At 39.9% G+C, this 17,393-nt stretch overlaps 1 protein-coding gene across 2 annotated transcripts in view; it reads right to left on the bottom strand.

Moving 5' to 3' along the window:
* EXOC2 (exocyst complex component 2) overlaps positions 1-15,803 on the bottom strand; it is a 131,944-nt gene extending 116,141 nt beyond the window's left edge. For both annotated transcript variants that reach the window (XM_084281499.1, XM_084281500.1), the window contains exons 1-2: positions 15,703-15,803; positions 2,344-2,499 (exon numbers count right to left, since the gene is read on the bottom strand). In XM_084281499.1, the coding sequence (XP_084137625.1) occupies positions 2,344-2,461 (118 nt within the window). In that variant the 5' untranslated portion in view covers positions 2,462-2,499; positions 15,703-15,803. The remainder of the gene's footprint in view (positions 1-2,343; positions 2,500-15,702) is intronic.
* Between the last annotated feature and the right edge of the window lie 1,590 nt (positions 15,804-17,393).

Below are 17,393 nucleotides of genomic sequence, written 5' to 3'. Positions count from 1 at the left end.
TTGACTTTTTGTACCATGAGCTATAGAGTTACAAATAAAAAGTTTATTTAGTTTCAAAGATACAAATAGATTACAAGAAGGCTCTCTTTTAAATGAAACCAAAAGGCATATTCTCCTATTATGTGATATTCCGTTTATATAAAAAAATAGTTTCTTGCTTTTCATTTTACTTTAATGCATCTCAAGTAGCAGATTATAAACTTTGTAAAACCCTCACTCAAACTTGCTTAAATCGCATGCCTACGAAGACTCACTTTTGCAAGTATTTCCATTCAAGTCACAGGGACTATTTACATGCCTAATTTAACCATGAAAAGAAATCTTTACGTGTCTGGGGCCTTAGTCACTTACTGGAAAAAGATGATAATCAAATGAGCTAAGGGGGAAAAAAATACAGCAACCCTTTTTTTTATAATCTTAAAACGTCAGACTATTAGCAGCTATATGTTATAAGAGTTACTCTGAGAAAAACAAAACCCAAAAACCTTAGCAATCAGCTGTAATACTGAGTCACGGTTTAGGAGATGTCTTCCTTCCAAGAACCTAGCACTGATCACTTACAAAGAGATTATACCAATGAACTAATGAGGTTATTGAGATCCATGAACCATACAAATACAGAAAAATATACTTACCTATAACACTATCAGTTTTTGAGTATTTCTCAATAAAGATTCTTTAGCGTACCGCAATCTTGTCTAGCAGCTCAGCAGAATACTACTTCCTCTCCAAAAGAGGCAGCAAATTGAAATGAAGGGGAAAATTGTAGTAGCTTATGCTTGGCCATAAAGTTCCTTGTGGTGGCCAAGAATGGAATTTGGAAATCTTGGTTTACAGCCATGAAGTGAAGTATTGCTTCTAGTAAAGCCAAACAAAATTCCAATGGACTTCAGAGGAGTCATGATTCCACAACAAATTAGACAGATTGTCTCTAGCATGAATGCTGAAGTACACATATGCTTAACTTAGAGAAGGAATATGGGAAATTCCAGTAGTTATAAGTTAGCTTGGGTTTCAAAAAGATTTTACAAAGTCCTTCGCAAAAGGCTTAAGAATATTAAGCATTCACTGGATATGATTCTCAAACGGATAAATGGCTTGCTAAAAGACAGAAACAGGGCTACAGCAAATGGTGTGTCTTCACTGAGGAAAATTTCCACAGGGCATGCGATGGGAGCTCTGCTGCTCACTGTATTTGTAAATGACTAGATAAAGAGGTTACAAAGTTTGCTGATGATATGAATTTATTGGGAACATAAAACAGTAGAAGCTAGAACAAAATGCAGAACTGATGAAACTGAGTGGTGCTATAAAACAGCAGCTGAAATTCAATGAACAAAGAGATGATGCGCACATGCAAAATCAATGTTAAATTCACAGATGACAGGCGCTGAACTGACTATTAACCCTCAAACATTATATCATGGGACTACAGTAGGCAAATAAATGAAAAAAATCAGCTTGGTGCTTAGTGGTAATTATATGGAAAACAGAAGCCTATGAAAGAAACACCAAACGCCAACGAGAGTAAAGTATTATGCTACAGTGCATTCATATCCTGAACACTGACTGATTGTATCCAAAATGTTGTTCACCCAACTCAAGATATCAGTAAGAAAACTGAAAAAGATTCACTGAAGCAGAAGAAGGGTCAAAAATACAGGCAGAGAAATTAAATATATTAGGACTACTTAGCCTGAAAAAGAAGCAACTGAAAACAATGGTGGTCGAGACTGCTACAGTCAGAAGAATCACAAAAAAACTGTTTGTTCCCTCTTCCAATGCAAGAACTATGACGGTAACTTCCAAAGAATTTAACATGTTAAAATCAAAACAGCGAAGGTGAGAGTTCTTCACGCAATGCGTGTAGCTAAATTGCTGAATCCACTTTGTCACAGACTGTTGCAGGCGCACTAATTGACTTTTACACTAATTCAGGGAATAGTAATGCTCAATGACTTTCTCAATACACTAATAACACTCCTGATAGAATAGTCCTCTTGCTGTAAAACCTTAATGCCTGCGTAAGTAGCAAAGTAGAGAGTTGCACTACACCTATTCTCTTCTCGTACACTCCCACAGGCATTCACTCTTAGCCAGTGCTCGGCACAGGATGCTGAGTCAGGCTAACAGGCTGTCTAACAGAGTATGTATGATTTGCTAGGTGTGGACCTGGGGATTCAAGTGCATAGTTGTGAAAAAGGTCATTTCTCATAACATGCAACATTGACTTCACCATGTTATTTGCAAAGGAAACACATCCCTAATCATATCCTAAATGTGACATTCTACAAATGTGATGTCCTACAGTCTCAAAAGCACTAAGCTTTCTTTTCAACTTACCTATGAGATCTGTAGGCCCAGTTCCCAAATTTTCTCCTCGAATTGTCACTTTTGTCCATGAGATGCCCTCATTGGGAGAGATGCCAGTTACAAGTGGGGGCTGCCGTGCTCGAGACATGATGTCGACTTATTTACTGGAAACCGAGTGACTTGTATCTGTTCAGAAAGAAACAATAATTAAAAAAATATATATATATAATGTAAAAAAATATTTTAAAACCTGTTTTTCTTCTGATATGATAGAAACAAAATATTAACGTACATGTGAAACACCAATCTCAAGGCCCTTTTTGCCACAGTTATCAAACAATAAGGAATACCTACACCTTCTTTACACTTACAATTTTTTTGTAATAGGTGTAGCCCTAGTTCTGAATTGAAAAGAAAAAATAAATTCATAAAAATCATAAATCCTCAAAATGCTTAATAGACTCCAAATCACTTAGATCAGAATTCTTTGGTCTTCCATTAGAAAGCTATCACTGCACTCCCTTGAAAGTTTAGAATTGCTAAGCTAAGTAATGGACTATGGTTACACATTTGCTATGCTTTTTCCCCACCAAAAGTTGACTGACTTGCACAGACACTCTCATAGGGAGGAATCCCCAGCACTAATTTGTATTAAGCAGCACCATTTAGACAATCTGAGAAAGTTAAAACATTACTACAGACACTACAGTAGCAGAGAACATCAATAAAGCACATAATATCCCAATAGATAAACAAATGCACATAGAATTATCAAAAAAGCATTTCCATAAGAGTATTCAATTGCATCAGAAACACCACTATGGCACCCATGTCATGCAGCCTAAATTCAGTTTATTATCAGACTGATCATGAATTCCTACTGCTTATTAGCACTTCGCCTTGTGCAGCTCTGCAACTAAAAGAAGCAGGTAGGGATAACCAGAAGCACCTTAGTTCACAAATTCTCCACATTTACAACTTATACATAGAGCCTAGCCTCCCCACAGGTATACAGGTCCTACAGAAGCCCTAAGACAGGCAAAACATTTAAGGACTTCCACGCATCAACTTTGTATCACCTGTTCCATTTAATCACTTCTGAATTCTTCCACTGAGACAACAGCATCCTTAACAGTCCAAGTGAAAAAATAAAACAAAAAATCTCATTTGGGTTTATAAAGTTATCTATAATCAATTTCTAATATGAATTTATCTGCAGTGGGAAGGTAAAAAACAAAAATAACCTATGGGGAAAAAAAAAAAAAGATTTATTTTTTAAAAAATCCAAGAATGATGAAAGAGTTCAGTATTAAAAAAAATCTTAGGTACACATACAGAACACTTCAGCATAGATGATTTTAAAAGTTCAGGTTGGTCAGAAACACATGGAACAAGTCAAGCTTCACAACACATCTTTTATTACATTTTATGTATTTTTACCTTGGATTAAAGCATATTTTCCTATTTTTACTTGCAATAGTCACAACACCCAGAAACTCTGTAAATCATCCTTAAAAATAATAAACTACTATACACTTGCAGTTGCTAAGCAATTAGGAAATATCTAAATGAATAAAGTTATCTTGGTCTCTGCCACTTTTGCATAGACAAAATACATTTGCTGTATGAGCTTACGCTATGCTTCTATAGAAATTCACCAAGCTTTTCAGAGGTACTGGATAGATCTTCCATGAGGAAGAAAAGCTCCCATAGCAGGATATTTTCTTCATTTTTCTGAAGGTGCACACTGAAAATGAAGACAGAAATCAGAAAGGCAGAAATCTCTGGAGAGGAAGCTCCCATGGTTAAAGTAGTAATGAAGTACTACTGCCCCTGGAACAGGATCCTGTCTCTATCTATACCACAGATGCACAGCAAATCACTTATAACAAAACTTTACAGTAATATTTTTTTCTTCTCAGTTTCTCAACTTCAGAGCCCACAGCCACACCTGAAATCAGTAGGAAACACATACTGAACATAAGAAATGCTACACAATGCTCCAAAATATTCAAGACCTAAATAATCATCTCAGATCTGTAACACCACACAGACACCACGAATACCACAAAATCAGTATTTTCAGAGACATTTTTGAGACTGCCATTGAAGAAGAGCGTGCAATTAATAAGACTGAGATTTCTGTTGAACAAGCAGAAATTTAGAAAGTTGCTGCATGTGGGCCATGCCCAGTGCATGAAGGATGCCTGGTAAGCGTCCAGGATTAGCACACGAAAAGTGCATCTGGAACTAAGGTGTTTTGTTTTAAGCAGCAAACCTCTGAACAACTGAGTGGTTGACTTCACAACACTCAAAATTACATTATGTTTTTAATATAACATTAATTTCCCAGGTTTTTGCAAGCAGGAAACTGATGAAAAAGGAATTCAACAATGCAGTGTCATGGACCCTCTTGTAAGTTGGTATGTAAAATGCTGGAACCTTTCATATCCAACACGGAGCTACTTATGGAAGTCATCAAAGAACATGGTCTATAACCTGGTGGCTGAAATGTCACTGCAGGACAGGAGGACAGTCTCAGCAGACTCCAAATAAGTCTGCTGACAGTTATCTCCAGGTACAAAAGAGAAGGCTGCTCAGAGCCCTTCTCTCCTGCTCCCCTATGCCCACAAGGCCAATACCCCAATGCTCTGTTCAAATCCTGACACCTTGATAACTCCTCTTCTTACCCCCATCCTTCTCGTCCAGATAGCTCACCTGAACTACTGTTGAAGCGCTTCCTTGCCAGAGGTGAAAACAACAGTCCCGATCTGCTGACAAGACTCCTGCTCCTGGAGCTGCACTGCTTGCCTAGCTCTTGGCCCACCTGTACTGGATGCAAAGCTTCCTTTGCTACATCACCAAGGCATCACCCAACAAAACAACAGGCAGCAGAATAGAAACAAGCTTCCCAGATCCCATTTCGAACCCTAATCCTACCTGGAGCAATCAGAAACTGAAAATGGAGGGAAAGTCTTGTTTGTTCCTATACGATTAGAAGCTGCACAGGCACAGAAGCTCCGACCTTTCAGTATACCAGGTCTCCTCTGGAATCATGTGCAAAGAGGCATTAGAAAAGAATCAGGTGCATAAATTTATCTAGAACAAGAATAAACTACATGTATCCCTCACAATCTTATCTGCATAGACTTTGCAGCTTTCTTCACACACCCTGAACAGAGGTCAAAGAAATGTAACAGCTACACAGAAAGAGTGGGGCTACGTCTCCACATACACACTTAGTCACCTTCCCTAGGAAGCAGCGTATGTCTAGGAATCGGTGACACATTGTAAAACACCTCTTTTACCTCTGAGCAATGTCTTTAAATGATTTATATAGAAGATTAATCAGTAACACAGATGTAAAAAAAAAAAAAAAAAAAAAAAAAAAAAAAAAAAAAAAAAAAAAAAAAGCCATCTTCCAGAACTCAGTGGTAATATGGAGAGAAAAATCTTGAGGAAAAAAAGTAAAATTGAAGGTATTTTGGTATTATTTGGTTGATTTCCATCCTCCCCCTAATGTCATGATTCCCTTGCGTTGCAGCTATCATTTTGTTCAAAATACCTAGGCATACGGGTAATTGGCTTGTATCAACACCAAAACGCAAAAGTAATATTACAACGTATTTTTCCGGATTTCAGAAATTGGCATTATGTCTCTCTTCATGATGAGCTGAATAAATGCAATAAAGATGCTGAGCCTCCTGAAGTCTAGTATTTCTTCTAAATTATTTCCATACTTATTGCAGAATTGTTTTAAAATACCCCACTGGATGAGAAGACCACAGTAAATCTCAACACATTACAAAGCACTACAGTACTGAGATGGTCTATTATTTTATTTATTTATTTATTTTTAAATAGCAATTGGTTTCATTTCTTTCAAAGAGTAAATGGCGGACACTACGGAATCTGTCCTTGCTACAGAGATCAAACAAATCCTTGGGATCACTGAGAATATTTTCCTTCCTTCTTTTGACTCACGTGTCAATAGTCAAAATGACTGAACTGCTTATTGGGAAGCAGAGACTGCATACTCCTATGACCCAAAAGCAAGTTTCTCATTTTTTGAAAAACTCTTTAAGGCAAAACTTGAAAAAAAAATGCATTTTAGTTTCAAGAAATCGTATGTTAGGTAGTCTAATCAAGAACTATGATTGCAATTCTATAATTGCCCCTATATATTGTATAAAAAACAAACAAAAAAAAATCAATCTTCCTTCCTACTGAAAGAGTAGTTCTCATACAGAGTAGGGGCGATTGCACAAAGACAGTTTTCTACATTTCTTCTGAGTAGCTAGACTTACTGAAGAAGTGTTAGAAAGACTAATTTTTTGACAATCTTATTTTACACTATTCTTACAGAGGTCTCCCCCCGCGCTGTGCCCATTTCTTTTTAAACTTCATTTCCTCACAATAGCTCCTCAACGTTTTAACATGGATGACATCTGTTTGACTGCTCCCATGATCTTGCCCATATTATTCCCTCTATTATTCTGTCATAATTCTTGTTATGAAGTGCAAGGAGTTAGAAAGCCTCTGCAAAGACCACCTACTACAAAGCCATCTTAAAAAATGCCTTTCGTAAACATCATCTTCATCTTTACATGAGCTGCTCAAATAAACTGTCCTCTCACAAAGGTTTGGTTCAGAAAAAAAAATCAGCCTGTTATGAACATTGCAAGCTTGCTAAAGATGGGACATCTCCACTCTCTAAAGCCACTTTAAAAACAAAATAAGTTTTTAGTGAAAAAGGAGCTCACCAATGCCTACCATAACTGTTCTGTAGCGCAGAGTGCTGCTCACTGCTCTGGAAGAAATACCAAAATACAAAATAAGTGAACGACAAAAGCTCAGGCTTTATGGATACTAAACTGGCCAGCATGTTCAAATCGCAACGTGAAACTACAAACACAATGAAGGCATGCAACTTCAGAAGATGAGTGACAACCAGATGCACCTTATAAATTTCACCAATAAAAAAAAAATTAGCAGTTGAGACGTTTTAAAAAGGTGTTTCTGACTTCTAAAGGAAGAGAGCAAGTTGATTCCTGTGATTGAAAATTCATTTAAGTAAAGGTTTCAGCAGTACTTTGTCACAGACACTGAACTTAAAAGACTCTTTGGAAGGAAGACAGCATCAAGGTCAACCAAGTGCCATGGTCATCTAGCAAAGGGAATCTAAGTTGTCAAGAAGGGAAGAAAGAAAAAGCCTATTTGTCATCTCTGAGAAAGTCTAAGCTGCATGCAAGCTTAAAATGAGATACACATAGAATGAAAGTCTTCAGGTACCAAATATTTATTTGTTCTAGATCGTATGTGATAAAGGTGACCGAATATCCTTTAAAAAGTTTTGAGGCAGATACAGCTGGAATGAAAGCATCTCCCATGCTCAAATCACAGTGTGACTGAGATGTTGTTGTTTACTTACAAAAAAATAAAAAAATAATTTAAAAAAGCAAACAAACCAGTATGTTTTGGAACTCTTACCACACTAACATCACAGCATTAAATGCACTCTGAATGAACAGATTTATGAAACACCCGTTTTTAAACAAACAATAAATGCTCTGCTTCTAGAACTTAGGTGACGGCCTTTTAACTTTGAAGTACACGAACTTGTGCTTCTATTAAATAAATCTAGTAATTTGTTTTCACTAGAAAACCCGAAGAGTCCACCGAGTCCAACACACTAAACAGCACGACCGAAAGAATATGGCAAATGACCCTAAGAAGGACGACAACGCAACAAGTTTCCTACATGTTTGCATTCAAAACCATTACGAAATGATGAAAAACACCACGGCAACCTTTTCTGCGCTTTATCTTCCCACCAATATAAATTCAGACAGACAATCTCCATAAACTAAGATTTAAAAGCATTCAAAAAGCAGCACTGTGAAAATAACTGACATTTATTAACCCCTCTGGAGATCTTCAGTGCCCCAGAATTTCCACAGCCTTCAACACTGCATTAATAATACAAAGTCCATTCCTGCGAGCCTGCCAGGAAAGACTGGGAAGTGAATAAGCTAAACAATGCTGAAATTCCAAGTGATATTAAGAATCTATGCGTGTTTATTTAAATAATAAAAGAAGACTTGTCAATTTAAACAAGAAGTGCTCACAAATCTTACATTTTTCGGGGGGGACCCTTCAAAACACCACTAAGCTACTTATAATGAAAAGATGAACAAACATAAAAAAAAGGGGGGGGGTGATTTTACCATCACACAGAAAATAACAAAGCCTCATTTGTCTTGGTCTGTCATATCCGGCATGTTGATTCAAGCCAATATTAACACTGACAAACATGTTAACCTACAGGACAGCGCTCCATGCCAAGATCAATTCCCACTTGGGAAGATGTGCGTGTTTTGAGACGGAGAGGGCAAGCTACGAGAAAGAAAAGATTTAGAGTATTAAATGACATAATATGATACCCTTCTCTATTTAGAAGGGCTACTGAATGTTCCAGTCAGTCACCAAGCCCGTGCTGGAGGTTTTAGTTCGGAGATAGCCAAGCGCCAAGCGCAATCGCTTTGTTTCCACAGTGGCTCTGCCTGCACGTTTCATCCCCAGCTCCTGCTTTACTTAACCCAGAGGGGTACATCTCCCGAGCTAGACGTCTTGCCACAGCGAAAGCAAAGGGATCGGAGCACTCGGCGATGCCATGCACATTTCTGAGGCCCAGGGGATTAAAAGGCTGGACCCACGGCAGATGCTGGGAGGGCGCTGGGTGGAGGAGCCCGGCGCATATTTCAGGCCGGGCCGCAGCTGCGAGGGATTGACACCGCTAACTGTGGAATCAAGCTCAGGAGAAACTCCGGGCACAGTTCCGGCATCCGAAATAAATTAAAGTAAACAGTGTTGCTCTCTCTCATCCACCCTGTTAGCAGCCTCTCGGTCGAGCTGGAGACCACACACCCAGACCACACAGCACCAGCTGAACTCACTCGCACGCAACATCTAGAAGCTGTCACTCTGCTGAGGTATGGGGAGGAAAAAGAGGGGGCAGGAGTGCAAGAGAGTGTGTCTGTGTGTGTGTGTCTGTGTGTGTGCGTGTGTGTGTTTAGAAAAGCTGCTTGCTCTCTCCTCCTATCATTACAGCTGGTTATGTTTTGTGCGGTTGGGAAGGAGGGAAAGAAGGGAGGGATATTAAAAAAAAAAAAAAAAAAAGACCTATAAACCTCACTAAGAAAACACACTGGTCTTGGCCTTTTGTAGTAATGATTTGCACTCCTCCTGTACTGGTTTAGGAGCTGATAAAGGTCTAACAAAGCATCCATTTAACATCAATTAACCTTCTATCTATCACGTGTCAAAAAAAAAAAAAATCGAGACCTGTATAAATCCATTTCACTGCACTGCACCTATTAAATGACAGCATCGTATCAGTTACGACACCCAGCACACCTATACACTGCCGTATTTTTAATTCAGGAATTGTGATAGGCTATTTATTCAGGGAGGGACTCCCCACAAAGGCCACTTAACAATACGATGGTTACGATGTCAAAATGCTGAATTTTTCCACAGACATCTCAAAACGAAATTTTGTTCATTAGGATCCTATCCCATAAACAACCCGAGAGAAATGAATGAGCCTACATATAACACTCAGCTTATGATCCGTCACCAAGAAGGAACAATATTGAATTCTAAAAATAGATTTAAAAGAAGATTAGCCTATATTACAATGAACAGAGGCTTCTAAAACGGTAGTCTTGGGGAGGGGATTCCCTCGTTCCTTTTAGTTCAGAAAATCATTTAATTGGTCATTTATATTGCCTGTTGAAACAGAAAAAGCTGAATTAGCCACATGAACACTACTCTTTAAAGATGAAACGTTTCCCTTCCCTTCACTCTGCTACCACAAATGCACGTATCTAATCCACAAAACTCACCACCACACATATTTAATTTAATCCACTTACATATTCTAACAGCTCAGAACCACAGCCACATTTTCACCTCTTTCCAAAAAAATAATCTATTTACTTAAATGACAACAATCTCCACGTGCCACTATTAAACAAAATCAGCAAAATCTACAATAATCCAAATGTCAATACTAGCCCTATTAACCTGGATTCAGACATTTTCATTGCAGAAAACCTTAAGAAAAAAATCCTAAGAACGTCACCTTATGAAATACATTTCCAAAAGCAATTAGCTTTACAGTTCTATAATTTCACGCTGAAAACAAATTATCCCTCCGATTTATTAAGTACATGCTACATGCTGTTTCATGCCAGTTCCTGAATGAATACTTTTGCTGTTAGAGCCAGTTACAGCACCTATGCATTACCAAGTCCCAAGTCAAACCAATTTAAATTTTCTGAATGTCTGCTCTTCCGGTCATGCTAAGTTGGCTAGAGAAGAGCAGTAGCTTAGAAGAAAATGTAATTCAAGAAAGCCCGAACACAGATGTTTCTCCCCAAAATTTCCGCTCTTTTCGTTATAAATTGCATTACAACTCCCCAGAATTTAAGACATCTACTTGTTAAAAGCTTCTGTATTTATTATGTGACACATCACTATAATCTAGCAACGTTGTGAAGAAAAGCCTTAAACATATATATATATAAACATATATAGAGAAAAAAGTCAACTCAGCTTTACACAAAACCATATCACAGATGGCCATAAATCTCCCATTCGTTTCTAAATTCTCAAAGCACGTTTCCCTACATCTGCTTCTACCTCCAAAATCCAGTAAGTTTGCTTCATATAGAAGTCATTCCCCTTACTGTCTTCGAGCTAAACCATTCATCCCTCTTTTCTTCTGAGCTTCTAAAGTTATTCATTATTTTCTGAGCATTATTTTAGTTATCAGAAGAATGGTAAAGAATCTGAATACCTTCATCATCTATCTTACGTTATTCATAGGCAGAAATTAGAAATCAATGCTGCCAGAATCAGAAACTTTCAAATATGTTTACTCAAATGCATTCAAAAAGATTCAGAAGTTCAAAAAAATAAACTAAATAAATCCCAATGGGATGGGATTTATTTTTTTTTAATAGAGAAAAGAAACAAGACACCACAGATTTTTCCTAAGCCCTGTAACTATACACAATATTCTTTATAAAAACACTATATAACCACTGTAATTACACAGTTCACATCACTGAAGATTTAGCTTGTGCTCTTATAGTTAGGACTGCTACAGTAAATTTGACATTTGCCGTGTGACTTTTTTTTGGCAGTTTCTTTTGCTTCAAAAAATATTTAAAAGATGATGGGACGTGCGCTTCTGTTTCTGAGGTTCCCCTATTTTTCATGTTGTCTCCCAGACATCCTGCTCTGTCCCTGCTCAGCAGAGTACCCAAGCCATCTGCTGAATAGCATCCTTCTCTACTCACATGGTTGAACACATGTACCTGTCTGAGAGCCTGCATGCCCAGGTATTTTATTACATATTTCAGCCTGCTTCTACCTCACGTACTCTCAATCTCCATTTCCACTCCTCCACCTAAAATCCCGTCTCCTGTACGGCACTAGAATGTTTTCAGAGCAGTGAAGTTATTTTGTGGGAAACAGGAGCTCCGCTGCCTTCCATGCTGATGAAAAGGAAACGAGAAAAACACGTCGTCTTCTGATGTAACCCCTTAACTCTTTGCCAAAATAGTAATGTTCAGTTTCCCAGTTCAAAGTGCCACCGTGCTCTCAGAATTTGAAAACACAGCATTTAAAGCCATCTCTTTTTTAACTGAGAGGTTTTAGGATTAGCTTAAAAATTCAGTTTGACTCCAATAAAAAAGTTGCCATTTAAAAGGCACTCTTGCTCAGCATAATCCTAACTCTCAAACTCCTAAAGACTTTTAGATGCCTTACGGGAACTCCTGAATAAAGGGTACCTTTGGCATACTCATAGAGTAAAAGATAAAATGCAGAACGTAACCTAAAAATCACTGATTTATATTGTCATCTAATCCACAGGCACTTTTACGCTGACAGAGTTTCCACTGGCTTCCGCGTAATATAGCTGCAGGTCTGCCTTTGAAAATTTGACTGAAAATTCAGCAGTCTGTTGTTGCCTTATGGTCAAGGGAAAAACAGACCTTGAGGGGCTTGGTGTCTCCGAACTGTTTTCCTTAAAAATAAAACAAACAAATACAGAAAGGAAACACAGGCTTTCACACCCATCACTGAGTGCAATCAGAGTATTTGCTACTGAAAATATTGAACATAGCGTCTGCACTGATTAATAACAACTGGTGTCAAAAAAAAAAAAAAAGCTACACGTCAATTTCCTTTTGAAGAAAAAGCACTAAATGCTTCTGAAATAACATAAAAAAGGTATCGTCACATGCACAGAACATGAGAGGACAGGAGACATTTGATTCAGTTTTGTTTTAAATATGAAATACCTAGCTTACCTTTCCCTAATCAAAAAACACAACTTCCCAATCACACAATTAATCCTCATTTTCAGGCACTTATCTCACTACTCAATGTCTGGGAAAACTGCCTCAGGTTTATTTTTTTTCAGAAGATCACAAAAACGACGCTCTCCCCCCACCCTCCCAACTTTTGACACTGGGAGGATAAGCAGCAGTCCAACAGCTTTTGAAATGAAATACTGTCAGGAATTCTGTCGCTTAAAAATCATTTTCAGGTTAAGGTACAAAATATTCTTTTATCAGCTTTATGTTTAAATTGATCCTTTGCAAGTTGTGAACGTAGACTTTAATCTTTGTGTCCTGTGCAAAAGATGAAACACCGATCTGAGGTGGCTGCCCTGCCTAATCACCCCTCATCCTACAAGCACGTTTACAAACAAAATTTCCCCGTTACCAAGCACCATTTCCCTCCCTTGGGAAAAGTAATCTGAAAGACAATTCTGCATAATACAAATTTATAGAAAGCAGGTGGTCTCAGACAAAAGGTTAAGCTGAAGCACTAGTGTCTGACTTCTGCTAAAAGATATTCATTTAGCTATTTTCAGATTTCAAACCTTCAAGCCTACGTGTAAGTACAGCAGCAGATTCCACTCATACTGAAAAGCTCCCACTGAAGCTAAATCCACTGTAGCACGTACAGTCTTGGGAGCATTGTTCTCAGCGTCCTTGAATTTGAACTGAAGGACTATTGATTACTTTTGTTGAAGATGTTTGTCTTTGTTTGCATAATTGAAGCAATGCACAGCTGTTCAGAATACACACAGGTAGAGCCCATCTGTGCTTCAGAGGCCCATTTTGTCCTGGAGTACTAAACTATACTTTACATCACATCTTCTTTCGGTAGCTGTCCAAACCCGTGTTTTCAAAACCACCTTCTATATTCAGCCTTCTGTCACCATCCTATCAAGGTAGCATTCCCTACCCTGCTTTCCCCCTCCCTCAGGTGGATTCGGGGTGAAGTAGAAACGCCCAGAAGAACAGAATTAAAGTAACTCACGTTCAAGCACTTTCAAGTACGGTGCTTGAGACCTACTGGATTTACAGCTAACCCTATCAGTAGTAGACAGAAAGTTAAGTACAGTCTAACATAACATATCTCAAGTTTTCATCGCTAACAGAGGCTTTTCTACTCTCCCCACTTATTCCCCTTTAGTGCGGCTCCACTGTGAGGAGCAGCATAATAATGAACAGACTGTATCAGTGGATACAGTTCCTTTTTAATGGGACTCTGGGAAAATACCGGTGAATTATATATTTTAACATCTTTATTATCTGTTTTTGCCTCTAATGCTCTCAATGGCTGGCAGAAAAAAAATGCTGCTTGTATTCACAGGAAAACCTACAACTCAACACAGTAAGATTCAAATACTGTACAATCCAAAAACACTCGGTGAGCATTACCTTTTGTACTAAAGATAAAATGTCTTCTCCATACAACACCAACCACTGCTTAAAAGGCAAGGTATTGAACATTTTATTAAAAAGGAATTTGAGTGTTTTGTTTGTTTGTTTGTTTCCCCCCTTTAGTTCATGACTACAACTGAAGGGATTTGCACTGAATTCTAAAAATGTTCATTAACGTAGGACTGTTATTCAGCACTAATTTCTGACAAAGCAAATACAGCATTAAAAGTATTATTGGGCCTAAAAAAAATGTAACTTATTGAACCAAGGCCATGAAAACACAAGAAAACTTTACGTTAACAACAACAACAAAAAAGCACAAGTTTGATCACTAACATGCTTTTAAATAGTTAAATAATTAATCATTTTCACCTCTGACATATATTAAGAAAAGTTAGGCTTTCCACAATGAAAAAAGCCTTACCACTAAAATGTAAATTAGCGTTTTCACAGAGATAAATCACACCAGTACGATGAAAATCACTGCATCCAAAATATTTAACATGACGTTTAAGACACCAGAAACCCCATCTAAGTAAAAATACTGTTGTCCGAGGGTGGGCATAAATCACACAAGCCATAAACTAAGCTATCCACGGGAAGGAAAAGCAGCAGCAGGGCCTGCCTTTGGCTGCTTCTTGCTGGGTCAGGGCAAGCTGTGACAGACGCCACCGCAACAGGGAGTTAAAAAATTACAGAGCTCAGCTTCAGGTGGCCAGAAGACGGTGCAAGGAGTCAGACCTGATTTAAGCGACAAGCTTGTTGGCTTGCAGTTTAGAAAAGAAAGAGAAACAAGGAAAGAAACGAAACAAGGAAAGAAACAAGGAAAGGAACAAGGAAAGGAACAAGGAAAGACCTGATTTAAGTGACAAGCTTGTTCGTTTGCAGTTTAGAAAAGAAACAAGGAAAGAAACGAAACAAGGAAAGAAACAAAATAAATAGGCTCTCTTACTGGTTTGACAAATTTATTTATTGCTTTTGACAGTTTGTGGCACTGAAATGCATGCAACTCGTTAAAGGACAAAAGGAAGCGTCTTCTTGTTTTGAGAATGATCAGAAAAGGAGCGAGGGAAAGTAAAAGTGAGATTACAATTTTAAGCAATAGCGTAAAGAATAGGTAGCAATAGTTGAGGTTTCATCTGATGTTCTGCCAGAGGCTAAACGGCTTAACACTTCTCTGGCTTTCCACTCAATACTTTTGAGCACAAGGTTGGAAGCTGCGAACATAACAAAGAGAAAACAAGCCGAGAGCAGCAAAAATTAATAGTTTATTAGCGAAGCTGTGAAACAGAGCAAGACACCAGGCTCCCCGTTGGCACTGGGACACCCCTTGCCAGTGCAAGCTCCCTCCCAGGCTCCCAGTTAAGCTACTGGAGAGGGAAGGGGGGGACTGCGCCTGCTGCCCCTGCCCCAGCACCAGCCCCGCAGCCCCCGGCGGGGCGGGAGCGGCCTAAGATGGCGGACGGCGGGGGGGGGGGGAGGGGGGGGCAGGAGCCGGGGCTGCCCCGGCGGGAGCCGGCCCCGCGCAGCGCGGAGCGGGGCCGAGCGGAGCGCGAGGCCGCGCCGTGTCACTCACCGGCCACCGTCGCCGCCGCCGCCGCCTTTGTAGCCGGCACCTGGGGCCGCGCCGCTCCCAGCAGCGCCTCGGCGGCCGGCGCTCGCAGGCAGCGGCAGCCGCGGCCCGAGGGAGTCGATGGAGCGCGGAGAGATCGAGGGGAGCCCGCCCCCTTAAAGGGGCTCTATGGCAGAGGCGACAGCAGCGTCGAGACGTGAACACAAAATCATAAATAAATGTTAAAACGTCAAATAATAATCAATAAACGGTCATAAAACTGAAAGGCTTCGTGATTTCTCATAGTGCTCATGTGCAGGGCAGAAACCTGCTGCCAGCACCTGCAACATGGCGGCCTGTGGCCAGACATGGTGGGCTGTGTGTGGAAGGAGGGGGAGCAGCCCCGTGCCTGTGGGGCAGGCAGCCGGTCCCCTCAGATTTTGGCCAGGAGCCCCGGCTGCGTCCTGCGTTGCAGGGGACAACCATGGTGGTGCCCACAAAGTGTTGCCACACCAAGCCCATGGCCACGGTGCAGAGGGCTCGACGTTATTTACGTGATCCCCTTTGGGAAACAGCTGTTAGGTGTGTGGGATAAAACGCACCTGCAGCTGGGACCCTGTAGGACTGTCCCCTGCTGCCCCTCAAGTGGGCTGGGGCTTCCTCACCTACCAGGCTCACTGTGGGGTGTGGGGCGATAGCAAGGTTTTTCAGGTCATCTGTACAAAAAAAAAAAAAAAAAAAAAATCCTCAGAAGTGGATGGGGAAAACCTGTGAAAGTCCTTTTCTTGGGGAAGTTTCTTTTTCCCCAGCAGCCCGACCCCCCGGGCAGTGGCTTTCCGGCACCACCGTGGAACTGGACAGAAACAGGACACAGCTGCCGCAGGAGATGGTGTGCGGGCGGGCATTGCAGCCACAGCTCAGTCGTGCAAATCAGCCCTGGTTTCCCAACAAAATTGCCAGAACACATCTTACACCATCTGTCTACCTGTCTACCTACCTCTGAACAGGGGCTCTTCTTCCTTTTGGAAAGGGCCAGGAGATGTCCTTTTTTCCCATTCTGCTGGGATTGTTTGGAGTTTGGTTGCGAAAGCCAAGTGCAGATGAAATCTTAATGGAAAGCAGAGGGAAAATAATGAGAGAGAAAACAGAAGGGAGAATCAGTTGCTCAGTTTTGCCAAACCAGACCTAAAGTGGGACATTAGTGGGAAAATAAATTATCTTTCATAAAACCTCAAAGAACTTGAGCACCATAAAAAGCATTATGGCAAAGAAATGTCATTTCCCTCACTGTTTTTCCAGAAGTGAGAGCTGCCCAAGTTATATTAGTAGGCTGTAATATCTCAGTACATGAATAAACAACTCATTTCTGACTCTTTCCTCTGGCTTCTTTAAATCATCACACGGCATCTGCCTGGGGAACAATGAGAGCCTTTGGTGCCACTCTTTTCTCTAATTACCTCCAAAGTTGTTGCTGGTGACTGAGCGGTTTTCTGTTAATACCTGATGCAGAAAGAGAGCTCGCTTGTCCATCCTCCATGAAAAGTAAAGTTGGCATCACATTAAAAAAAAAAAAAAAAAAAAAAGAGTATAACCCGCTGCCACCCATTTCAAGATGATGTTTTTCCTTCATGACAGCTTGTTTGCATTTTCTCATTAAAAGCCTGTCATCAGATGTGCCAAATAAAACCACTACTTTGAAAGGTTTGGTTGATACT

The sequence above is a fragment of the Netta rufina genome (assembly GCF_964035555.1).
Source record: "Netta rufina genome assembly, chromosome: 2".
Taxonomy (NCBI): domain Eukaryota; kingdom Metazoa; phylum Chordata; class Aves; order Anseriformes; family Anatidae; genus Netta; species Netta rufina.
Note: the sequence above shows the minus strand (reverse complement) of the source record. Positions and strands in the feature narration are given on the sequence as shown.